The 24339-nt window shown below is 41.9% G+C and overlaps 4 protein-coding genes and 1 long non-coding RNA gene across 7 annotated transcripts; 3 read left to right on the forward strand and 2 right to left on the reverse strand.

Moving 5' to 3' along the window:
* Nucleotides 1-961: 961 nt before the first annotated feature.
* LOC133920913 (pentatricopeptide repeat-containing protein At1g31430-like) lies at nt 962-6905 on the reverse strand. Of its 2 annotated transcripts, none has more exons than XM_062365552.1 (3): nt 4309-6905; nt 3484-3590; nt 962-1110 (listed from the first exon to the last, which is right to left on the reverse strand). In XM_062365552.1, exon 1 carries the CDS (start codon nt 6802-6804, stop codon nt 4870-4872), a length of 1935 nt encoding a protein of 644 aa, XP_062221536.1. In that variant the 5' UTR covers nt 6805-6905; the 3' UTR covers nt 962-1110; nt 3484-3590; nt 4309-4869. The 2 variants fall into 2 exon arrangements, with proteins under 2 accessions (XP_062221536.1, XP_062221537.1); XM_062365553.1 differs by having other exon boundaries at nt 3867-6905.
* A 9-nt stretch (nt 6906-6914) lies between these two features.
* LOC133920915 (uncharacterized) lies at nt 6915-9755 on the forward strand. The gene is made up of 9 exons (XM_062365554.1): nt 6915-7045; nt 7296-7362; nt 7514-7579; nt 7901-7994; nt 8073-8189; nt 8398-8498; nt 8898-8972; nt 9053-9145; nt 9240-9755. The coding sequence occupies exons 1-9, from the start codon at nt 7032-7034 to the stop codon at nt 9498-9500; spliced, it is 888 nt and encodes a 295-aa protein (XP_062221538.1). The 5' UTR covers nt 6915-7031; the 3' UTR covers nt 9501-9755.
* A 4643-nt stretch (nt 9756-14398) lies between these two features.
* LOC133920916 (protein LUTEIN DEFICIENT 5, chloroplastic-like) lies at nt 14399-20100 on the forward strand. 2 transcript variants are annotated; one of them, XM_062365555.1, is made up of 16 exons: nt 14404-14819; nt 14907-15132; nt 15220-15291; nt 15393-15503; nt 15585-15776; nt 15884-16045; nt 16134-16229; nt 16307-16408; nt 16551-16583; nt 16680-16760; nt 16842-16924; nt 17572-17703; nt 18934-18994; nt 19148-19213; nt 19288-19525; nt 19757-20100. In XM_062365555.1, the coding sequence occupies exons 1-15, from the start codon at nt 14530-14532 to the stop codon at nt 19486-19488; spliced, it is 1908 nt and encodes a 635-aa protein (XP_062221539.1). In that variant the 5' UTR covers nt 14404-14529; the 3' UTR covers nt 19489-19525; nt 19757-20100. The 2 variants fall into 2 exon arrangements, with proteins under 2 accessions (XP_062221540.1, XP_062221539.1); XM_062365556.1 differs by lacking the exons at nt 19288-19525; nt 19757-20100 and having other exon boundaries at nt 14399-14819; nt 19097-19201.
* Nucleotides 19770-21037, reverse strand: LOC133920917 (uncharacterized). Its single transcript, XM_062365558.1, has 5 exons — nt 20686-21037; nt 20428-20604; nt 20280-20349; nt 20128-20199; nt 19770-20000 (listed from the first exon to the last, which is right to left on the reverse strand). Exons 1-5 carry the CDS (start codon nt 20947-20949, stop codon nt 19945-19947), a joined length of 639 nt encoding a protein of 212 aa, XP_062221542.1. The 5' UTR covers nt 20950-21037; the 3' UTR covers nt 19770-19944.
* Nucleotides 21027-22009, forward strand: LOC133920918 (uncharacterized). The gene is made up of 2 exons (XR_009910183.1): nt 21027-21155; nt 21242-22009. It is a non-coding gene; the product is annotated as an uncharacterized LOC133920918 (long non-coding RNA).
* Nucleotides 22010-24339: the final 2330 nt, after the last annotated feature.

The raw sequence follows: 24339 nt of genomic DNA on the forward strand, positions 1-24339 counted from the left end.
TCACATCTTAAAAAATTGAATTGTATAATCTGTAAAAACTGACAGAAGACTGGTTGTTGGATTGTTACGATCTCACTTTTAGATTGTAAAATTCAGTTGTTTGTTTCAACTTGCATTTGTTTCCTCCAACAATTTATCAAATCGTGGAGCACGGAGCAACTGTGTTTGTTCATGCTAACCATGAACTACCATATCGCCAAACCATGGAGCTGGGACGGTTCTACAGTGCCAAAGAATAAAGCCTTAGGATAGTTACCTACAGCCAACTGATTGAGGAACGTGCTGCACTCATAGATCGTCTGCGTTCGCTGCCTCGCCCTGTCCCATGCAGGCAATGCTGCCTGTTCAGAGCTCGTACATCGCCAGCGTCCCGGTGATGTCAGATGCAGCCCACATACCGAGCGTGCTACGAGGCTCTGGCTAGCGATACCAGGCATCGTTCTGAGCTCAAGGCACCGTCTAGCTCCACTCCTCCGGCAATGGCGGCGCGATTGGGGTTACAGTGAAGGTGCCGAGGCCGTTTTGCAATCCACTTGAGGTTTCCTGAGCCTCCGGAGCAAACGAGTCAGAAGGCGCCTGAAAGATTGATTCAGTTGCAAAACTCTCATCGTGGATTGGAGATGGATGCAATAGCAGGTGGCCTACTAGCCTCCTACTTCTCTTACAGACAAATTGTGAAGGTGTAGGCCGTTTTGCAACCTGGATATGTCCTTTGAGCAGAACATTGATTAAACAAACGAGAGTCATTGGCAGCTTATCTAACTAATTCATTCAGTATTCCAGTGTAACGCCACAACATGCATGGCCAATGCAATTTTCTTTTGGACAGCAATCAATTTAATGGTAAAAAAATGAAGGAATAAGTACAAAAGTAGTGCGAGAACAATACCACTAGAGTTTAACAGCGGATAAATTTATACTAGTCGCATTGTGAGGGGTGATTAACCACCATACGTAGACATAGTTGAATCATGTTGGGTTATGTCCTCATCAGATGGCTCGGTCGGGGTGGTGCCGGCTGATGTGTCTACCGGCAACTCAAAATATTCCTGGCTCTTGCAAATCACCACATTTGTGATGCGCGTTGGCAGTGCATCAAGTTTCTTCATTCTGAAAATATGTAATTATTGTACACATCATTTAAAGTTCAATCAGCATAACAATTTTTTATATAGTAAAAAATTCCATCATAAATTCATATGTATATTGAAAATGGGAACCAATAATAATATTCACGGGTCAATAAATCCAAAAAAATCCATGAATTCAATATTTATACTCAAATGAGTGAGAATTTTTTTGGTTGATTAATGATACATCAGCTAAAAGGGTGCTTAAAATAGTAATTATTATGGTTTACTAAACTCTAACCCCTAAGCCTTAAACCATAAAAATCATACACCTAAAAACGCTAAAACTAAGCACTAAAGCCTAAAAATCATAAACCATAAGCCCTTAACCGAAAATCTCTAAACCTAAGACCTAAAAACCCTTAACCTAATACCCTAAATCTATGATAATTCAGAAGGAGGGCAAAACCCAATTCATAAATGTATGAGCTGACTTCGGTAACAAATGGGGAAAAGTCCAATCTCCAAATCCGAAATATCAAATTTGGATCGCATTGCGAGGGATGATTAACCACCATACCTGGATTGTGTCGAATCAGGTTGGGATTAGAATGTGAACAAATAAGTCGATTGCGCGCGGGAGGTCTCGCAGTGGATGAGCTAAATAGGTTACGAGTATCATGTTTTTATTTTTAATTTCAATGTTTTTCTCTTTACAAATAAGACGGAAAACAACGCTCAACTTAACAGAGTAGATCAAACTCATTAAAACTATATTACATCTTGTACGAGTATCATGTTTTTTATTTTAAATTTCAATGTTTTTCTCTTTACAAATAAGACGGAAAACAACGCTCAACTTAACGGAGTAGATCAAACTCATTAAAACTATATTAAATGCGCTTCCCCGGATGAATAACACGTAAAAGACAGGTAAAGCTGTAGTAAAATTTATTTTGAATCAAGCACATTGTTTATTTATGTTCAGAGCAAATTCAAAACTAGACCTATTCAGGGTGGCGAAGACGCGATTCACTTCGCACTACATCCTACTGAAGAGGTTGAATGACTGCCGTGAAGCACTTGCTACCACGGTTCTTACAAAGCAGTGGAAAGATTGGATGTTGACACAATCAACATTGAAGAGTTTTGGACGGAGGTTGAACACATACTTTCTCTCACAAAACACCTTGTTCCTTCTAGTAAAATATAGTGATGGAGAAGGCCCAAAGATGGATCAAGTGTATGAAAGGATGGATAGCATGCTGGCAGAGATAAAAGATGTTATTACTAAGCAAGACAATCCACACAAGCAGGATTTTCCTATGGTTAATAACATCATTCTTAATCGGTGGGAGAAAATGAATGTGCCACTCCACTGTCGAGCTTTTGCACCATGCCCCAAGTTTTATGACCAAGACTATCTCGCAACACCTGCTCCTGGAGGCATTCCAAGAAATGCACCAAATAAAGACATTGAGGCCATGACAAGGAGTGTTACAAGCCTTTGAAAAAATAGCAGAAGATGAAGATGAGCGAAAGATATTGAGTGAACAATTTGCTACTTTCCACATGAAGAAAGGAATGTTTTCATTGCCGGCCGTTAAAACTGATGCAGTCACAATGGATGCCATCGAATGGTGGTCCAACTACTGCTCTGAGACCCTGAATTTAGTGGAGGTCGCATAGAAGGTTCTATCTCAGCCAATTAGTAGTTCACCGGCTGAGAGAAATTGGAGTACATATTCGTACATCCATAATGTCAAGAGAAATCGGCTAAATTCAAAGACAACGGATAAACTGGTTTACATCCATTCCAACATTTGGCTTCAATCAAGATTTTCAGAGTCCTACAAAGAAGGCCCTCACTGCAAGTGGGAAGCAGATCCATATAATACTTCTTTGGAGGAATCAAGCTTGAAGCTCGAGTGCTTGCATGGAAGCACTTGGAGGATGATCCCATGGATGATCCTCCAACAACCGAGCAAGACAAATCACGAGTTGTAGGGTCATCATCAAGGAAGAAAATAGCCAAAAAAAAATTGATCGGTATGTCTACTTAAACTTTGCAATATGAATTTATGAATTTTGAGGTGTTTCTATGTTTTTTAGTTAATCGATGTCTATTGGGTGCAGGTCAGTCATGTACTGTGTGAGCTGTGAACTGAATTATTTTGGTTTGATACTTTGATATATTTGTTTTGCTTTTGCATGATGTCATAAGATCTCCTAAGTCATAAGCCACAATACATTATTCCATGACGAAGAGGAAAACATATGGATATATTGCCAAGATTGCCCAGTAGTTAATTTAAAACAATGTACATGAAGTTGATAGCACGTAGCTTTATACAATATTGTATTCATGCACAAAAAAAAAGATACGTCAACAATGAATCCTTGGGTCATGTACCGCATTGCGAATTGTCGTCCTCCAAAATTACACCCTTTCGTACCACACTTTTGACAGGTGTCGGTCCACGTCCCGTGACCCCGTTTCTCGACCTAGATTTCTGGTGACTATAGTTCTGACATTAGATAATCAGCAATACAAAAAAAGCTGTATGTATATTGAAAACAAAGCAAAGTGACAACTAATCCATAAAGAAAAGAGAGGAGTTAGCCATTGCAACTAGCAACTGTAAGCTTCTTTCTGCTCCAATTTTTCTTATTGCAGTTTAACAGCACACTGACTTCATAGTATTCCAATATTATTCTGAGTTTCTGACAGGAGTTAGGACTTAGGTTAGCTGTCAGTATCATTAAATAATAAGCTGTGGTTATCTATTTGCTCACCTGGGACAGGTCTCTATGAAGGAAAAGCAAAAATTTCAATCTCCAACATCTCGACATCTGATCTCATAACTACTAAAACTCAACTTAAATTTTGAGAGCATGTATGCCTCTTAACTGAGGGAACACCGCCTTAAAGCTCTGGGCATAAATACATAGCTTCAGCATGGACGTTCCTACTATCTTTGGTACTCCAGAGAAAGTACACTGCTGAACCTTTACCAATTTATAACATGGCTTATTTAATCTTCAAACTTGACACTTTGACCCCAAAAAGATAAAACTCTGAGTTTGCTAGGCGCACGGTTCCCACAGGTTTTGGGGGAATGGGACGGGAGTAAGGATAGAAAAGCTCTGAAAGAACATATCTCCTTAAAATTCCCCACGATCTTTTAAGTTGTGCATGCATCATTTCAGAAGTTGTAACATCAGTCAGCACATGTACCTGACTAGTTGCAGTCCTTTTGCTGAACCGAACACAAACTTGGCTAGCAGATGCACGAGGAAAACAGAGCTTAGCCTACCATTTGATAAGTTGACTGGCAGAGTTTGTTCACAAGATTTACAAATGTATCATCAATAGTCCCTGGCTCCTTGCAAGGGCACGATCCTCTGTTTCATACTACACATCATTCAAACTAATATCCCTGTTGTAAATCTTCAAGAAACACTTGGATGAAGAATGGGCAATCACCACAGATACAAATGTTCGAACCAATTTCAGTTGGGGGTTCCAGGAACTGAATTTATCAATCCAAATGCTTGATCAACCGTCTCATTTGTGCTGAGCAGTCTTCTTCCTACTCATGTCAGTATCCTGAAAAAGCTCAAATACCATGACATGTCTTCAGGCATCAAATCAATCCGTGTTGCCTCAGGTGGGAAGTATCAGTAATTGCAAGATAATAAACATTACCATTCCACACCACTCTTAGTGAGTATGCCTGTGCTCAGATTTGTGCTATATAGCCTTTCTTACCCTTGCAGATTGCTCTTTTATTTTCTGTTAAGAAAATAAGTCAGACAAGGTAAGTTTTTCAGGCTTGCAGTTAGTACCAAACTCTAGAAGTTGCTTCTCTGCAAGCTGAGTATGCTCGTGCTCAGATTTGTGCTTTATAGTCTTTCTCACCCTTGCAGCTGGCTCTTTTCTCTTCTCATCAGAAAATAAGTCAGACAAGGTAAGCTTTTCAAGCTTGCGGGTAACATCATACTCTAGAAGTTGCTTCTCTGCAAGCTGAGTATGCCTGTGCTCAGATTTGTGCATTATAGCCTTTCTCACCCTTGCAGCTGGCCCTTTTCTCTTCTCATCAGAAAATAAGTCGGGCAAGGTAAGCTTTTCAGGATTGTAGGTAATATTGAACCTACCAAGGTGCTTCTCTGCAAGCTTTCCAATCTTGTCATTCCTATGGATCCTGCATGCTCTCAGAAGAGATGACCAGACCACACAATTTGCTTTGAAAGGCATATTTTGGATAAAACTGTAAGCATCGTCAAGCCGTCCAACTCTTCCAAGGAGATCAGCCATGCAAGCGTAATGCTTGATATCCGGTTTGACACCGTACTTGTCCGCCATTGAATTGAACATCTGAAACCCTTGCTGGACCAAGCCACTGTGACTGCATGCGCACAAGACACCCACAAACGTGATCTCGTCAGGATGGAGCCCAAGTGATCCCATTTCATGGAATAGTGAAATAGCATCGTCGCCAAAACCATGGTGCGCAAATCCATTTATCATAGCATTAAACAATTCCACGGTCTTTAATGCATCACCAACTCCATGAAACACATCGATAGCTGTCTGTATGCACCCATGCTTTGCATACATGTGCACGAAACTGGTGGCAAGTCTTGCATTTCTGCTAATCAACCCCTTCTGATCCACAAGACGATGAAGCCTCTTTGCCAGATCAATCCTACCATGATGGGCACACGCTGAAAGTATTGTGACAACTGTCACCTCATCTGCCTCAAGCCCTGCCGCTTCCATCTCCTCGAATAACCCAAGTGCCTCGCTGTATCTACCTGCCTGCACAAATCCTCCAACCAGAACCGTCCATGCAACCAAATCCCTGTTGTGCATCTCATCAAATAACCTCCGGGCCATGTCAATCTCCCCAGCCTTCGCATGCCCTGACATCATTGCAGTCCACACCCTCACATTCCTTGCCTTCTCCCCGGACAAATCAAACACCCGCCTAGCAAGCCGCACTGCCCCGCACTTCACATACATGTCCACCAACACAATTACCACCTCTCCCGAATTGAACAGTTCCAGCTTCAGCGCCCTCCTGGCAACCCCATGCGCTGCTTTTGCCACCCTCAAATCCCCCAATCCAGCGCACGCGGCCAGCAACCCTGTGACAGTCCACCCGTCCCACCGAAACCCTAGCTCCACCATATTTCTGAACATTCCCAGCGCGCCGTCAATACATCCGGACTGCACATACGAACCGATCAGAGTGTTGAACGAAACGAAGTCCCTCTCCAGCATTTCATCGAACAGCTTGCGTGCGAGGGAGTGGAGACCGAAGGAGGCGTAAAAGTGCAGGAGCGAGTTGGCGGCGAAGAGGTTGGAGGCGAAGCCCGACTTGAGGAGGAAGGCGTGGATGGAGAAGCCGGGGGAAGGGGACGCGTGGCGGGAGCAGGCGGCGAGAGCGGCGGAGAGAGAGTAGGAGTTCGGGACGGGTTCCTCGGAGGCGGTGCTGGAGAGCGAGGGCTCATGGTCGCGGAGAATGCGGAGGAAGAGGCGGAGCGAGGCGAGCGGGTGGCCGGCGCGGAGGTGCGGGCGGAGGAGGCGGGAGGCGGCGGCGGCGGGGAGCGGGAGGCCGAGGAGGAGGAGCTGCGCGTGGGCCTGGAGCGAGGGGCGGCGGCGGAGGGATGCGAGGAGGGAGAGGTGCAGGAAGCCGCCCGGCGCGGCGGCTAGGGTGCGGCGGCCCATGGCGGGAGCGGAGGCCTCGCGGTGTTGAGGTAGGAGACAACGCCGGGGCCTTCCCGCGTAACGAAAGCGTAAATTGGAAATACGTATTATGTTGGGCCAGCGGAAATGGGCGCCCACCGAACACAACAAAAGATGGGCTCGGCGACCCAACACCACCGCCGACTGCTGTCCTTCCGGAACCCTCGCCGTCGCACCCTCGACGCCGCCGGGGCGGTTCGCCGGAGGCCATGGACCACGAAAGGTAAGCATGATACACGCCCTGACATCGATTCCTCTTTCACCGTCTCCTCTCCTCCTCCTCCTTTGCCATCTAACAGTAGCTTTAGCCGAGCGAGTTAGCGAAAAGAGGTATTTTTTAGGGTAAACAAAGAGCTAATCACGTGGTGATTCTGGTAGCCCAATCTCGTCTGATATTGGCACGCATGATGATTGTTACGTGAAATTTTTTTCTTCTATATTTTCATTTCGTGTATGGTGTCTTACGGTTAAAGGTTGAATTCGCCGAGCACGTCGGCCATTTCGCTGGAAGTGATGGGCCACCGGCTGCATATTTCTCAGGTGAGAGAAGCACCTGTGTATCGCTTACCTTCTGTACTGGGATTTGCATCAGAAGGTTTATCAAATGCATCTTCTATTTAAGCTGTAGTGGTGGTACTGAATGGCAATCTGAATTTCCTTTTCTCTCGTTCACTGTATCTCGTTGTATCAGGATCCCAACTCGAAACACCTTGGTACCACAGTCTGGGATGCATCAATGGTGTTCGTCAAGTTCTTGGTAATGCCTTGGATTTCTAGGGTCTCCTTTACCGTTTCGCAAAAAAAAAAGGCTCTCCTTTACTAGTTGAAGTGGATAAAAATCATCATGTGAAAAAATAGAATACTATGGAAATGCACATCAAGTATAAAAATCATCATGTGAAAAAAAATACTATGGGAATGCACATCAAGTACACATAAAATCTTTCCACCTTCAAAAATCAAAACTTGATATCCTGGGGTTGGTGACTCAGTGTTTTCATTTTCAGGAAAATCTCTACTAAATCTTATTACGATCATCGTGCTTAACATTTTACGTTCTGTCTTCCCGTTTTTACAGGAAAAGAATAGCAGAAAAGGTAGGTTTTGCCCATCCAAGCTGAAAGGAAAAAAGGTGATTGAATTAGGAGCTGGCTGTGGTCTAGCTGGGTTTGGTAAGTTCAATTTGTCTATCAGAGATATATCGAGATCCTAGTGGTTCTCTCTTATAAGATTATGTGCTTCTCCTTTAGGAATGGCATTGCTGGGTTGTGATGTTGTTACAACTGACCAAGTCGAGGTGCTCCCGCTGCTCATGAGGAATGTTGAACGCAATAAATCGTGGATTTTGCAGTCAAACTCTGACTCAGGTTTTGTTAAGAGAACCAACTACTGTGTTATAGATTTGGGCATAGTCATATGTGTTGTAGTTTTGGAAATAGCGAAGATTTGATTATTTCAATGGTCACTGTAAATGCATAGGCATTATGTTAAATAATTTAGCGCCTATCATTTGTCTAACCTTTAAGTATAGCATTCATTTTTCTTTCGTTCTGACAAAGACACGGTGGCAAACAGGTTCTCTCGGCTCAATTACTGTTGCAGAATTGGACTGGGGCAACAAAGAACATATCAGGGCTGTTGAGCCTCCATTTGATTACATCATTGGAACTGATGTTGTAAGTTTACTTATGCAGGATCTTGAATTTTCTGAACTTTTGCTATTAAATAATCGATCTCACTTTCTGATCATGCAAGCATTCATTTGTCATGCCATTTCAGTTATTCTTTGAAACATAGTTTGGTGGGAGTTAAAAATACACACATAACCTTGCTCTCAAATGTTATCTTCCTCCAAATTGAATTGTAATCTTGTCATCTTTGTTAAATTACAGAAATGCAGAAACAACAAGCTGTTATATTTTGAAGATTCTATAAATTAGAGGCATGCATAGCGGCTTGAAATTTAAATGCAAGAAACAGATGTTTAGTAGAGTATCCTATAGTTGATTATAGCAAGATTAATGATTCAATGATGACGTAGTGACTTATTGATCCTTCATTTGCACGTGTTCAAGGTTTATTCAGAACATCTTCTGCAACCTCTGATGGAGACAATTACTGCATTATCTGGTCCTAGAACAAAAATATTGGTAGTTGCTTTCCCTCCTTACGATAGATCTATTTATACAACAGTTGTTTGAGAATTACTGAGTTGTTGCTTGCTATCCAGATAGGATATGAGATCCGTTCTACCACAGTCCATGAAAAGATGATGGAAATGTGGAAAAGCAATTTCATTGTGAAAACTGTCTCTAAGTCAAAGGTACAGATCTCCGAGATCAGTGGTCAGATTACCCTTATTTTGTATTCATGTTTTCATTAGTTGTATAGATGCTTATCATGTGAATTTGAGACAGATGGATTCAAAATACCAACATCCTAGCATACATCTCTACATGATGGACCCCAAAACACCATTGATCGCTGAAGCTGGGGTGAGCGATAATGGAAACGAAGAGGAGGAGGACGTCTCCAATCGTGGGGAAGACGAAGATCCTGAAGTGAGGAGTGGATCTAGCTCTGGCTCATTAGAAGCTACAAGCGGCAGTTTGGATGGTTGGGAAACCAGAAGATGTGGGGCTATGGCTGCAAGGCTACTGAAGGATGTGAAACTATAGCATGAGCTTTGGCTCCGAATTCTTGCTCGGTTGAGGTCGTTGTTTGTTGACCGTGTATTAAGAGGATAGCAGGTGTTCGATGTTGCATTCGATCATTTAGATTCGACATTGTTCTGCTGGGTATCGCACAACCCAATTTATCGCCCCTTGTTTTCTATGATAATAGTTGATCTGTACTGACTTATGATATGTCCTCTTGAAAAGAAGTTGGCTAGTCCTTACTGGACCTTTGCTCTCTTTGATATGGGAGCCGGATCTATCAGTGTTTCGCCTTCAAATAAAAGCGGCCCTACTACTCTGTACATCTGTTTACGGAGTGTAGGCGAGAATTACTTTATAAAAAGATTCTTGTTCTCTTTAGTGTTTAACTGTTTTTTTTTATAGTTTTTATCATGAAGGAATTTTCAAGACCATTTTTTAGATGAGATTCTCCTTTTCTTTCATAAATCCTTTCACAGAAAAGTTATTAGAGATAAGAAAAAAATAAAAGAATAAGAATAAAGGGAGAAATTAGAAAGAAAACGATGAAGTAAATATGATTGGCATGGTGTACTAGCCGCGTCTTCGGTTCAGTACCCCCGGCGGCAAGGAAGCTCTCCTCGAGGCAGGAGGCGGTGGCGAGATGAGCAGGACCGCGGCGGGGCGAGCACTCCCGTGGTCCAAGGTATGGTTCCATCGCCCATTTGCCCTCGTAGCATCTGCATCTGCATCTACGTGCGATGGCCCAGCGCTCGTAAGGTGATTGTGCGCGTACCAGTAGATCGGAATGCGTGCCGTTGCATTGCTTTCGCGCATACTTTGTGCGATTTGCATCTGGTTAATTCAAGGAAGACCTTTGCACAACTCCCCTCCCCTGCCTGTATTTGGGGGTTCCTCAACTCAGAGCCACTATGAATGGGCTGTGTTGCAGATGCATTTGGGTAGGACCGTGGATTGGATTTTCCCGGCCCAATCCCTTTCATTCCATGGGGGAAATCAGCATCCTCACCATAGCCCGGGAACGATAGACCATGCCTTCCATTCCATCGGACGACTCATGCTCGCATTGTTCTCAGCTCCCCGAGACGATAGACCATCTGTTTGTGCGCTGTGTTGTGGCAAGAGGTGTCTGGTGGCGGACCCTAGGAGTTCATTCCCCTACGGCGGACTCCACATTCCTTGATTGGTGGCTCTGCCTCCGCGTGCGGGTGGCAAGAGAATTGCGCAAGGGTTTGGATTCGTTCGTAAGCCTGGTTGTCTCGTAATGACCTTGTTTTCAACAATCGCCGCACCTCGTCCGATTTGGTTCTGGCTCTAATCTGGGAGATGGCCGATCAATGGTGCAACACCGGGGCTGCTCAGCTTTCTACGGCGATACGGGCCGGTGTTCTAGCCGGTGCAGAATCTACGCTTTTAGTTGTTTACTTTCTTGCAATTAACTTGCTAAGACATCTTTAGTCCCCGAAGTCTTGGGAAGTTGTGTAATCTTTTGTAAGCTTGTTATTCTCTTCCGTCTTAATACAAAGATGTGTACCTCTCTTACGTATTCAATCTCTTGCGTATTCGAGAGAAAAAAAAACAGTCCGGCAACGACAGCCACAGACGCTCGTCGTTCACCCTCGCTGCCTCGCTTCTCTGTCGTGTCATCGGCCTCGCCTCCCTCTTCTCACCCTCAACTGGAGTATAACAGTTCATGGATTGGAACCTTGTCATTTGGCGATCTGGTGATAGTTTCATAGGTTGTTTTCATTCTAGCATAGGAGTACTTGAAATAAACCAGTGTAGATTGGGATTTAATACTCTAGAATTTGGTGTCTGCCCCTGATTCAGTTCAACTGAATTCTACCTCTTGATTTGCCCCTAATTCTGTTCAACTGAATTCCAACTAGGATTTTCTCAAGTTCATTGACTATATGATTGTTCATAGAGATTGAATGTTTATCTTATCAAATTATCATGCACTGACCGGATCGTGAAAGTACCTGACATATGTGCTAATTCACTTTTCTGTTCAGTAATATGGAGTACAATGTTTTCTACCTTTTATTATCTTTCCTAATCTGACTTGCTCTGAATATAAAGCGAATAAATAATTTCATGTACATTTTTTCTAGAGTCTGAAGGATGCTTAATGGTATGGTACTTTTTAAATGGTCACTGCCATCAGATTTTCTGCCTGCCTGTGGGTCCTTTATCTCTCAGGCCTGCCACTAGCAGATGCATGTATCATTTTGCTGCATACGGCTTTAGGGATTCATGAGTTGTTGTTTGGTGCCTAATTCTACTTGCACAATTATTCATTCGAGAGATAAGTGTTTGAAGTTGAAATTGGTGAGTGTTGGTGCATATACAAATATGGCATATTTTGGCGATAATCATTAACAAGCTTCGCTCTTTTTTCTGTTATTTTCTCTACCACTATCTTGGCATTAGGTGTCATGATGTCTTTGTTTTTGTTGGCACTAGCTATTCGAGATGGGGTTTTGCTGTTGTTGTGATGAAGAAACTTGAAAGTGCATAGCAAACAAGTGAAAAAATTAGAGATAATAGTAAGAGAAATGTCTTTTCGACATGTTCATTAATTTCTTAAGGTAAAGGTAGTTTCAGAGCATAGAAGTATATATGAAGGAACATATTTATAAGGAAATACAACATTTTTATAATTTAGACCCTGAATCATTTTTTTCCCCTACGTCGTGCTCTTTTCTTGCGAACAGGTTACTATATCATCATAGTAAGCATCTTCAAAACAGAATGCGTCTTATTTTCGTGAATTTAGAAAAGCTATTTTTATTGGTTTGCCAATTCTATGTTTCCATTACTAAAATCTCAGCCTTCCAGTTTCAGATCGAAGTGTTCAGTTGATTATTCTCTGCAAAATGGTGACCGAAGAAATGCTGAGCTCTCTTCACAGTGAATGTTCTTCAAAAGAAATGCAAGATTGGGGAAGATGGAATTGGGGCATCTTCTTTAAATTGTTACATTTAAACCTAGTATGGTACTACGTAATGAATTTATATGTTTGAGAGCTACCTGGTTCAAGGAATTTATATTAGTGCATACTTCATTTTTTTTAGGGCTATTATATATTGTAATTTTCTTTTCTTCAAGTTTTCTTTAGTGTTTTGTTTTAAGTTTCCAGTCTTTTTTAATAATATAGAAGACATGTAACGACTGTATGCACATAGTTATCTATGATATAGAACTTCTTGTGCTAATCTGTTGTTTGTTTGCGAGTTGATCGAGGCAATACATGCATGTATCTGTGTGCAACGCTGGCAATTCCAAAGCTATCTAAGCACATTCCAAATGATGCATGAAAAACCAACGGATTAAGCTAGGTGCGTGGGAGGGGATCAACCCAATCCCCTCTTGTATTGTTTCTCACCTGTATTTCTTGCCAAACAAGGTCTCAATGGAACAAGTGCCAACACCGGGTTTAGTGATCGATGAGCATGCGAACGGGCAAGGAGTCCAGTAGCAAAGCTTAGTGGTAGAGTCGAATCCGTCGGGGTTCAATCTCCCGGCGTCGCATCCTCTAGTAGTCTTCAATGAAGGCTCCGAGTAAAAAGGGTCAGTGTAAAAAAAAGTGATCGATGAGCATTGGGTCTCTGAACTTCTGAAGAGCTTTAACACGCCGTTGCATGTGTTATCTTAAGAAAGTGATCATAAAAAGTTCTGCACTTTGTGGGCTGCCAAACTGCAATTGGGTTAGTTGGCTTTGCACCGAAGATCCCCGTCAGAGAAGCCAAATGTCATCAAAATCTAAAATTAGACAATATACATAAGCGTATTTGCTGAAATAGATAACATATTATCGTATTTATAATTTAGCATTCGTATTCGGTACATCATTTACCAAAATAGAATTTCGATACACCGTATACCGAAAAATCACAGATCCGATCATATTCGGCACACCGTATGCTGAATATGGTATTGTAGCCCATATTCGATATACTATATCAACCGTATTCGGTACACCATGTGCCTAATATGGCATTTGACTGTCGTGCGGTCATTAATTCGACATACGGTCATATTTAGCACACCATGTGGCGAATACGGTATTGTAGCATGTATTCAGCGCACAGTGTGGCGAATACGGTACTGTAGCTCGTATTCAGCGTACAGTGTGACGAATACGGTATTGTAGCTCGTATTTGGCACACCGTGTACCGAATACGGTTGATATTCGGTCCATGGTGTGCCGAATATAGGCTATAGTACCGTATTCACCACACAGTATACCGAATACGGGTTTTTCAGCGTACAGTATTAAAAATCTATTTTTGATAAATAATACGTCGAATACGGATACTAAATTTATAAATACAATAATATATTATCTATTTTAACTAATATACTTAGGCCATCTCCAACAGCTACCTCAAATTTTCATCTCCAAAACATTATTACAGCATCCCCTATCACTATTACAGCATCCCTTATTTTTTCATCTCCAACAGCTACCCCATTTCCTAACTTCTACTCCTCTTTTTCTCTCTCGATCCTGCTGTCAGCCTCTGTGAACTGCAGCACCCGTAATACTGTAGCAGTAATGTAGCACACTGTCGCAGATACTGACGGGGAACCGGAGGGAAAAACAGCGTCTGTTACTGTAGTAATACTGTAGCAATACTGTAGTTGTACTGTTTATAGAGGGTGACAGCGGGCCAGAGGGAGAAAAAATGAGTAGAAGTTAGAAAATAAGTAGCTGTTGGAGATAAAAAAAAATAATGCTATAATAATAATAGAGGATGTTGTAATAGTATTTTTAAAAATAAAAATTTAAAATAACTGTTAAAGATTACCTGATATATATTGTCTAAATTTGAATTTTTACCCCCTCTCCTGGATTTGGATTGGGAAGGTACACGTTTTTGCGGGGCCGGTCGTCCTGTTCGGGCATCTCGTCCCGGAAGGCAACAAACGGAGCACCCGACCCGACCCCACGTCCACCCCGCCTCTTCTACCTTCTCCGATCCACCTCATCCCCGACTCCTCCCTCCGCTTCCACTTCCACCGCTTGTTCCTGCACTAAGTTTCCATGTCACTGCACCACTGCTGCGCCGCAGCGACGCCCGCCATGGCAGCCACCACAGCTAACGGTGGCCTCTCCTCCTCCGCTCCCCCGTTCCGCCTCTTCGTTGCCGGCCAGGGCCAGCTCCGTCTCCCTCCTGCTTCCTGCCGTCGCCGCTTGCTAAACCGCTGCGCAGCCTCTGGTGGTGGTGATGGCGGCGGCGGCGGCTCTGGCCCGGCTCTTGAGGAGCAGAAAAGGCGCCGGGCCGAGCTGTCCGCGCGCATTGCGTCCGGCGAGTTCACCGTCCAAGGCCCTGGGTAAGCGCTCCCTGTTCCCCCTCCGTTCTTTTGCGTGTTTCTTGCGTTGCTCCGGTGCTGATTCGATGGGAAAGTTGGGGTTTTTAGATGGGTTGCTCCGCTCATCGGGAGACTGTCCAAGCTGGGGCCGCCCGGGGAGCTCGCCGCTGCGCTGCTCACGAGGCTGGTCGGCGCTGGTGCGGCGCGCAGGGGGGCGGAGATTCCGCAGGCAGTGGGATCGTTGAATGCGGTCGTAGGGCAGGCCTTCTTCCTGCCGCTCTATGACCTCTTCCTCACCTACGGCGGAATCTTTCGCCTCAACTTTGGTCCTAAGGTGACGCGAAATTAAGCAAAAATTGCTTACAAAGCGGGAGCATTTCCAGTAGCGTGTTGCTGATGTTTAAGTTTTGTTCTGTTCCAGTCTTTCCTTATTGTCTCTGACCCGGCTATAGCTAAGCACATCCTGAGGGACAACTCCAAAGCTTATTCCAAGGTTTGGTTATCAGTTTGGATACATATATTTTCTGACAGTCGGAAAGATAGGATCGTTGTGCAGAGATGATTAGAGCCTGCTATTTGATTATGGTGATGCAGGGAATTCTTGCGGAAATATTGGAGTTTGTGATGGGTACGGGTTTAATCCCAGCTGATGGTGAGGTTTGGCGTGTTCGGAGGCGTGCTATTGTACCAGCACTGCATCAGAAGGTCCTAGCTTTCTAGATACTAAGGTTTAGTGTACTTCTTTCTTTGTAGTCTAAATTTAGTCACCTTAATTTGGATTTGCAGTATGTGACCGCAATGATAGGTCTCTTCGGAGAAGCTTCAGATCGGCTCTGCGAGAAATTGGACAAGGCAGCATCAGATGGGGAGGATGTGGAGATGGAATCTTTATTTTCTCGACTAACTCTAGATGTCATTGGGAAAGCAGTGTTCAATTATGACTTCGATTCATTATCTTACGATAACGGAATAGTCGAGGTTATCATTCAGATCTTGCTCTATTTCTGGAGTTCATTTTGGTTTTCTTTCCTTCTGTTTCTTCTTGCCTGAAACTCTTACCCTTTTGTTTGTGGGATGGTGATCAGGCAGTGTACGTAACACTAAGGGAAGCAGAAATGCGCAGCACTTCTCCTATACCAACCTGGGAAATACCAATATGGAAGGACATTTCCCCCCGGCAGAAGAAGGTCAATGAAGCTCTTGCGCTGATCAATAGTACTCTTGATGAACTAATTGCTATATGCAAGGTAGATCTTTTCTAATACTTTGATCCTAATGTTGTACATTCTTGAATTTAGAAAACCATGACTGTAAGATTGCTGTTTACCATTGCAGAGACTGGTAGAGCAAGAAGATCTTCAGTTTCACGAGGAATACATGAATGAGCAAGATCCTAGTATTCTTCACTTTCTTTTGGCATCTGGAGATGATGTATGATGTAACTTGTGAATTGTTTTATATGTTTTAATTTTCTCATCTTCACATTGCTTCAATCCATCTGCCTTTAGGTCTCCAGCAAGCAACTTCGTGACGATTTGATGACGATGCTCATAGCTGGCCATGAGACCTCTGCAGCGGTCTTAACATGGACATTTTACCTTCTATCTAAGGTACACTACTATCAGTAACTCAAATCACTGCTGTATTAACATAGCAGTATCTCGTGACTTGTTATTTATGATTATCTTCATAGCATATATATTAAGCCACTTACTAATTTATGTATTTTTTTTTTCTATTGCTAACCTGCAGTATCCAAAAGTAATGGCCAAGCTTCAAGATGAGGTAGATTCACATTTTTACTTTTAAGATTTTTTTTTCAACGAGCTGCATGCTTCTGTTTTATTTTTCAAATGACTATTCTCACTTATTTGTCCCTAGGTTGATAATGTTCTAGGTGATCGTTTGCCGACAATTGAAGATGTGAAGAAACTGAAGTACACCACTAGAGTTATTAATGAAGTATGTAACTAACAGTGCTGGCTCATGGAATAACGAATTTCATCATTGAATGAAAACATTACTAAATCATATTTGCTGCAGTCATTGAGACTGTATCCACAGCCACCAGTTTTAATTCGTCGGTCACTTGAGGATGATATGCTGGGAGAGTACCCAATTGGCCGGTAAAATATTTTCTAGCAGAATTCTTTATATTGAGTCACTGATGCCTGCAAATATTCAGTTAACTACTTAGCTTAGTATTTAGCCTCAAGTTTAGGCAAATCTGCTTAGGGCAAAACCATCAACAAAGCTGCTTTTAGATAATTGGTTGAGTAGTATCTCTTAAGAGAATGTTTAGGGTCTTGCTTTGGGCCTACGGCCTTTGTAGACTTTTTGTACATACATTCTTTTTGTACAAAGATAGAAAAAAATCAGTAGGGGGCTCCCCTGCCGTTCCGGTAAAAAAAAACTCCTGTTGTTGGATATGTAAAAAGGCTAGATTTAGTATCAAGTCAATTGTAAGGATTGTTTATCACCATGGAAGTAGCTGAGGTACCTTAGATTTCTGCTACTTTTGTTGGTTATTCAGCATTATTTTTTGAACTCCATAGGCAGTCAAGAGAGTAGCCTATTGGTAGTAATATATTAGTCTAAACAACTATATAAAATGTGCAAGCCTACTGCTTCTTCCCAATTTTGTGCAGTCTGTTTTATACATAATATTTTTCTTTCTGCTTTCCAAGTGTCATTGCTCGTACCTAGGTAACTTGATCTAATGGTTGCTCTTTGATATTTTGATATGTGATAGTTTTATTTTTCTTTGTTGAAGAGGAGAAGACATTTTTATTTCTGTCTGGAACCTTCACCGCTGCCCAAAGCATTGGGATGATGCAGATGTTTTCAACCCAGAAAGATGGCCTTTGGACGGACCTAACCCAAACGAGATAAACCAGAATTTCAGGTTCCATCTTTATCACTGTACTGAAATGCACTTATAGTTTAGTTTCAAATCTTTTGACACTATTTTTTCACTCAAGTTGCCAATTTTTGTTAGTTATTTTGATTGCAAAAACAGAGGAAAATTTTAAATTGCTTGTTATAGCTTCTCTGCTTGTTCTCTGAAGAAAACTTTGATTCTTATTTCTTTTAGATCAAATGACAAGAGTTATTGGGTCCCCTAAGTTATCTGGTCATCAGCTGACAACTGCACACGACAAAATCATTCTAGAGAGATAGCCAGAGCACAACTACAACTAACTAGTCTGATTGGCGCGCCTACGCCGCGCCCATTTTTATTTTGCTGTGTAGAGCACAACAAAAGAAGACTAAAAAAATTAGGTTCATAAATTTTGTACATTTCAATAGTTATTTATAAAATTATTAATGTTAAACACATTCAATTAATTATAGAGAAAACAATAGTACTGTTATGATGCACATAGTTTTAACATGTAGGTGAAAGTAATACTAACCTAAAAAAAATTGTTTCATATTTTTTTTTGAGTTTTAGATATTTTTCTTTGCATTTTAGATTTTTTCAGCCGATTTATTAATGTAACTAATATTCATTTCGACATTTTTCTAGAATTTCCCAAAAATAAAATTGCATATATATATATATATATATATATATATATATATATACGTACACGTATACATGTATCTATATACGTATACATATGTACATACACAAAGCCTACTGCTACAGTAGCTACAGTATCAGGACCCTGAGAGCTCGCCGATTCTGCCACCGTTAGTAGATAGTATTGATTCCTATTTTCAACTTCATGGACGCACCTAACTTTCCAGATGGGATTCAAATTATTTGAGATACTAGTTCTGACATAGTGCAGAACCACATCCTAGTGCTGACTGTGGTTAACCAGACACATAATAAGGTCAATTAGATGGGATCTTTTTTAAATGATACAGTGGAGGAGATGGACGTAACCCAGCCCATTGATTGAGATTCTCTGTCACTATTTTGTTAGCCTAGGGCGACAACATTGTTACTGGGGGTCACTTTATATTTCATTTTAAGAGTGAATCTTTCAAATAATCAACAAAAGAAAGGTTGCAATCAAGGAAGTGGCAGCTACATTCTGATGGCACTTGTTGGCCACCACCGCATTAATTAATGCCTGGTGAACCATTTAAACAGTGGGATTCATATACCCTGTTGAATTTTCAGCTACTTACCATTTGGTGGTGGACCAAGGAAATGTGTTGGTGACATGTTTGCCACTTTTGAGGTAACCTTTTAATTTTTTGGGACTTGGTTTTCTTTTCTACTTCTAGCTTCTACAAGATGAATATTTCATGTCATTAAGTAAGTAACAAAGTGATCACTATAGAATATGCGAGATTTCAAACTACAATGACATAGACATGCTGAGACATTGCAGAATGTGGTGGCAACGGCAATGCTTGTCAAGCGATTTGATTTTCAGATGGCTCCAGGAGCACCTCCTGTATGTTCCACCAGTTTTCTGATTCATTATAGTTGATAAATATCCATACCCATTATATATGAGCAATATAATAGGTTGAGATGACAACTGGAGCAACGATTCACACAACTGCGGGGTTAAAAATGACTGTTACTCGGAGGACAAAGCCACCAGTGATTCCAAACATGGAGATGAAAGTTGTTTCTGATTCACAAGAACCTGCACGATCTTCTCCATCAATGGTTTTTTCTGCTGCTAGTGTTGCTTTGGGAGAAGATCAAGGGGAGGTCTCCTGATTTATGCAGTTTCACATTGCAATGCTGTACAGAATGAGTATGTTATTTTGATTCTCCTTGGAGTTATTTCAGTTCCTTATTTCTCAAACAATTTTTCATTTAGTACATTCATTCGTTGGCATTTTCTCATCTCTCTTCCATTGTTCTGCTCTGGTTTTGGTATGGCATATCCCATACAGAGCACATTCTTCTAAAAGATTACTTTAGGAACATCCATTTATGTTGCTCTGAAATTCATTGACTACATATGTAAATGTTTGGCGTGCAGGAAGTACAACACAGAGCAGAAGTTTCCTGGCGTGCTTCTTTTATAAGGAAAAGCTCTCAAATCTTCCTGGCTTATTTTTGCGGATGCTAGAGCTCACTCTTACAGAGTATTGATCTGCTTGCTACTCAAAAGCACCATGGACACATTTACATATACACAGGAGCTTCCAAGCATGACCTGCTGCACCTCTAATTCTTCAGCAGGCCTTCCAACTCGCGAAGAACATCAGCACGGGTAACTATACCTGTTGATAGTGATTAGAACCCATTAAGCTTGCAACATGCTCTGGGTAATCGATGTTAAGAATTAATACAAATCAAGTATATACACGCAGCTCTTTGTCTCTTGCTTGTCACCATTCTGATACTCACCTATTACTTGATTATCCTGATTTACAATTGGTAATCTGTGGATCTTCTTCTTAAGCATCAGAGCCGCAGCATCTGTAGACGTTACACATGTACTGTTAGATTAACTTTAAAGATTAGATGGAAAGAAAACGTAAGATGAAAACAGTGGTTACCCATCACTGTTTTGTGAGATGATAGTGTGATGGCTGGTGAGGTCATGACTTCTGCAATCTTCGTTTTTGACTGTTACAAGTAGCAATAGATCAGCAAACAAAATGGATATTGTTCTCTTGTGGAGGGAGGGAGGAGGGTTTAGCTGACCCCATGAGAAGCTCTGGCCCGGTCATTCTTGACGACCACCCCAACACATCTGAGGCTGCTGTCTACAACTGGAAAACCTGACACGGCCTCGAAGTGGCATTCAACCTCCTCCAACGTTTGCTCTGCTGTGGCCACTAGTACAGGTGCTGACATGGCCTCAAGCAAGAGTGCCACATGCTGTTTTCACCAGCCCGTTCAAAGTTCAGCAAGAGCTTGAGGAGATCAAGAGGAAGAACAATGGTAACAAGAAGGGAGTACCTGATTGCCTACTTGGATTTCCTGTTGTGACTCAAGGTAGGCACGGAGATCATCGTAGCTCAGAAGGGAGAAGTTCTCTGGCCACTCGCCGGAGATGATCGCTTCCGGGTTCTCGTCAAGTTCAAGCCTGAGGCTGCCGTCCACGAAGGTCGACGCCCTGCACTGAAAGGTCGGTGGTCCCTTTCCATCACTGCTCTTATTTCTTGTGTTGATCTTTGCCCCTCTGATAATGGAGCAACTTTGGAAGGTATTGATGCACGCCATTGATGGCAGGAAGCTATTTGAGTGCTTGGTGATCACTCTTTTGCGGGTGTCTCACTGGTTTCTGTTTGTTCTTCTGCAGATCCTTGCAGGGTAGGGGGGTTTATAAAACGATCAGTGTCAAGGAGCTGAGGTGGATAGGCATGCATAGGAAGGCCTGGCCCACCAATGACTGTAAAAAAAAAGATACTATTGGTAGACTTTGACAGGTTGACTTGATGCTCCTGCTTCTCATATGGGATTATCATCTGCTAAACAGGTTAGGCTACTCACTGCTGACCTCTTCTGCATATAGGCGTAACTACCAGGTAATTTTATGCTCAGCCTGATTTACAATGGCTGACAGTGATGCTACTGGAGTGATAGCGCATGTGTATTTACCTATGGATAAGCAAGTGTTGGATCTGGATATGTGCTGAGCTCTGAGGGCGACTTGATGAGTTGCATTCGGTGAAGGAGGCTGGTTTGAGTCTGTCCTTGCTCTGAATTTGCTCCGGTTCTGATGTGAACTGACGTCGAAATTTGGACGTGCTAGCTGCCTGCTGGAATTGTTCTTCCCCTCCAATGATGGGTTGTTGCACAGGGGCGGAATGGCAGACGTGTTGCACCGTGACTGGTTGCCGAGATTCCCGTGGGCCCCTGTCACGTGGCAGTGGATAAGGTGACCGAATGTGAGTGGATCCATGACATGCTCTTGGTACAGAAGAGTTGATGAAGTTGAAGTTGCATTTTTTCCCCTCTTGTTTTTATGGTCCGTGGTCTTCGTCAGTTTGTCCGGTATGGATGGCCTTTGATTTGGTGACTAGTGCTACACTTGCACCGGCGAGTTGATGGGTTCGCTGGAATCCGCGGCGGTAGTGATCTGTCTCCGATCGTCGTGGTCCTCGGGTATTTGTGCGTGCGGTGTGGTAGTTAATCAGTAACGCCACTGACCGCTGCTTTCTACTGTTGTGGTGTGTTTTTTTTTTTTTGTCCGTGTAAAATTTTGAAATCCGGCGAGGATTGAACTGAATTTCTACAAAATTTCTGCAAAATCCTTACGGGGTCCCCTCGGCTTGTTGCATGCGTGCCTGTCAAGTGTAGCGTGCAGACGGGAGCTGCTTTGTCGTCAGGCCCGCGGGATTGCTTGCTTGGTCGTCAGCTTTGTCGCATCAGGCGATGGGCCATGTAACAGTCGATCAAATGTTAGCCCTGGTGGGCCGTAACGGAGCCCAACAAACTGAGTAGCAGTTCACAGTTAGAAGCAAGCTAGGGAGGCCGTTACCGGCACATGTCCGGGATATTTTTATTTTTCTATTTTTTACATAAAATGTTTGCTAATATATGTGTCCGATTTGAAAAATTGCAAATAGACTCTTATCACCCATTAGAAAGGCGAAAGGACCTACCGTTCGTTCAACAATAGGTGACATGTCGATGTGAGCTGTCAGTGTTGATAAGCGATTGCAACATGTCGCTCATTGAACATGCGTCAAGTATCTGTTTTTTCAAAAGAAATTAGGACTATTTTTTAGAATTGATTGTTTTTTTTATATTTAACATCGCAATGCTGACAGAGTATGTTGACGGATGACTAAAGCTGAAAAAATAAACTAGATGTAGAATACTAACATAGTAGAATAAGATATATATAATATATGATACATGCAATGTAACCCCTAAATTACTCCCTAAATGCATCCCCGCTTCGGGATGACCCCCTATGCTCGTAAGGTCTCGGCGACTGTGGCCTTGTGCTCTCACATGTTCCGCTAAGTACATAAGCAAATTTGGCAGGACGACTGTCCATAGAGGTTGGCCCCTAAGAGCTGGCGTCCGAACTTCTCCTGAGTTTGTTGTGTGCCTACGAGAGGTGCGCTGTCTAGCTAGGAGGGTCCGATCTTATCCTGCGTATGACTCGACTCGAGGAAGGAGTCAAAGACAGCTCGGTTTGTAAAGCAAAACGTATGGAAAACATAATTTTGTCGGGTGGCTTTTCGTGGACTGAATGTGAAGCAAAACGTGTATGGACCCATATAAAGATTTTCTAAATTTTTTTCTTAAAATTTCTAAGCAGATTTTTTCTATTAACTTTTTCTCACACTTTTCTCGTGCAAACTTTCCAAACAAATCTTCTCTCGTACAAACTTTTTTCAAAAATGAAAAGATGTGGGAGATTTTTTTTTCTAAAAACGGAAAGAATGGAGGCTGTGGAGGTTTGCCCAGAAGCTCGCTCGCGCACGCTAAAAAAGAAATGTCTAGTTACGACGGACGACACCAGTCAAGGGACGTATATGTTTGTAAATTTTGTTTTTAAAAAATAACTTGTCCGGTGGTATCCGACCCAATCGTGCGTCAGGCGTTACGTCAGCTTATATGGAGTCCGACGAATTCACGAGTCATGGCACGTTCCGTTCCATGCGGACATTAGCATATCCGATAAATATATATAGTCTGAATATATCCCGTCCATACGGACCTCTACGACCAAGGCTATGAGCATATCTCATCAACATACCGGTATCTCCAGATACAGATAAATATATCGTATCGTTGGCTTGTTTGTTGGTGGTACCATTTTTTTCTCAATAAAAAAAGGTTTTAGGTAAACCCAAACGAAGTCGATAGGAACATCAACTTGCATCTTTTTTTTAAAAAAAAGAAAAAGAATGAATAATCTAGAGGGATCAGAATATCTTGGTTTTTTTTCTTTCAATTCCATCAATCCACACGCTGCCTAAGCAAAATATTAGCGACAGGTGGATAGTAGATCAATCTGGCTGTAAGCACGAAACTCGTTTTTAGTCTTTTTCGAAAATGTAAGTTTCCGAGACCAAAATACAGGAAGCGAAAGGGACTAGAAACTTTCTACGCAGAGGCGGAGCCAGAAATCGAATGGACAGGTTGCAATATTGACAACATTCATCGGATAAGATAAGAAGTATGATATGATGATATATGTGCATATATTGTGATTTAATTGGAGAATACATAACAAGTATAGCAATATATGTTTTGTGATATAAAAGAAAGTTAATTATCCTTTCTATTAATTAGCTAATAAGTATCTTAAATTAAATTTGAAGATGTTTACTTAGGCCCTTTTAAATGTTATAGTTATAATTCTTACTTGTTCATCTTGTGACGTTGTATAATTATTTTGAATAAGAGTTTGCATACCAATTGATTCAATAGTTTGATTAACGGTCACATTAAAATCTTCGACATAACTAGAATTTAAGATAGCTGGCTTATAAAAACTATTGACCGTCATTAACCTCTTCATCATGACTAAATTAGTCAACAACTAAAAACTATCAAAGTATACTAAAATTGGAAAAAGATATTAGAGTTGTCATGTTTCATCATCATAACTAAAGAATACATAATATAATTAATTTTACTCATACCTAA

Source organism: Phragmites australis, chromosome 6 (assembly GCF_958298935.1).
Source record: "Phragmites australis chromosome 6, lpPhrAust1.1, whole genome shotgun sequence".
Taxonomy (NCBI): Eukaryota; Viridiplantae; Streptophyta; class Magnoliopsida; order Poales; family Poaceae; genus Phragmites; species Phragmites australis.

Bases quoted from the DNA above. Each gene is read 5' to 3' on its own strand.
- LOC133920913 (XM_062365552.1), bottom strand. From the start codon at position 6,804: ATGGGCCGCCGCACCCTAGCCGCCGCGCCGGGCGGCTTCCTGCACCTC.
- LOC133920915 (XM_062365554.1), top strand. The intron at 7,995-8,072 runs GTAAGTTCAATT...CTTCTCCTTTAG, and splicing joins CTGTGGTCTAGCTGGGTTTG to GAATGGCATTGCTGGGTTGT. The intron at 8,499-8,897 runs GTAAGTTTACTT...CACGTGTTCAAG, and splicing joins ACATCATTGGAACTGATGTT to GTTTATTCAGAACATCTTCT.
- LOC133920916 (XM_062365555.1), top strand. From the start codon at position 14,530: ATGTCACTGCACCACTGCTGCGCCGCAGCGACGCCCGCCATGGCAGCC. The intron at 16,761-16,841 runs GTATGTAACTAA...TATTTGCTGCAG, and splicing joins CCACTAGAGTTATTAATGAA to TCATTGAGACTGTATCCACA. The intron at 18,995-19,147 runs GTAACCTTTTAA...GAGACATTGCAG, and splicing joins ACATGTTTGCCACTTTTGAG to AATGTGGTGGCAACGGCAAT.
- LOC133920917 (XM_062365558.1), bottom strand. From the start codon at position 20,949: ATGGCGTGCATCAATACCTTCCAAAGTTGCTCCATTATCAGAGGGGCA. The intron at 20,350-20,427 runs GTCAGCTAAACC...TACTTGTAACAG, and splicing joins GGGCCAGAGCTTCTCATGGG to TCAAAAACGAAGATTGCAGA. The intron at 20,001-20,127 runs GTGAGTATCAGA...CACTATCAACAG, and splicing joins TCAGGATAATCAAGTAATAG to GTATAGTTACCCGTGCTGAT.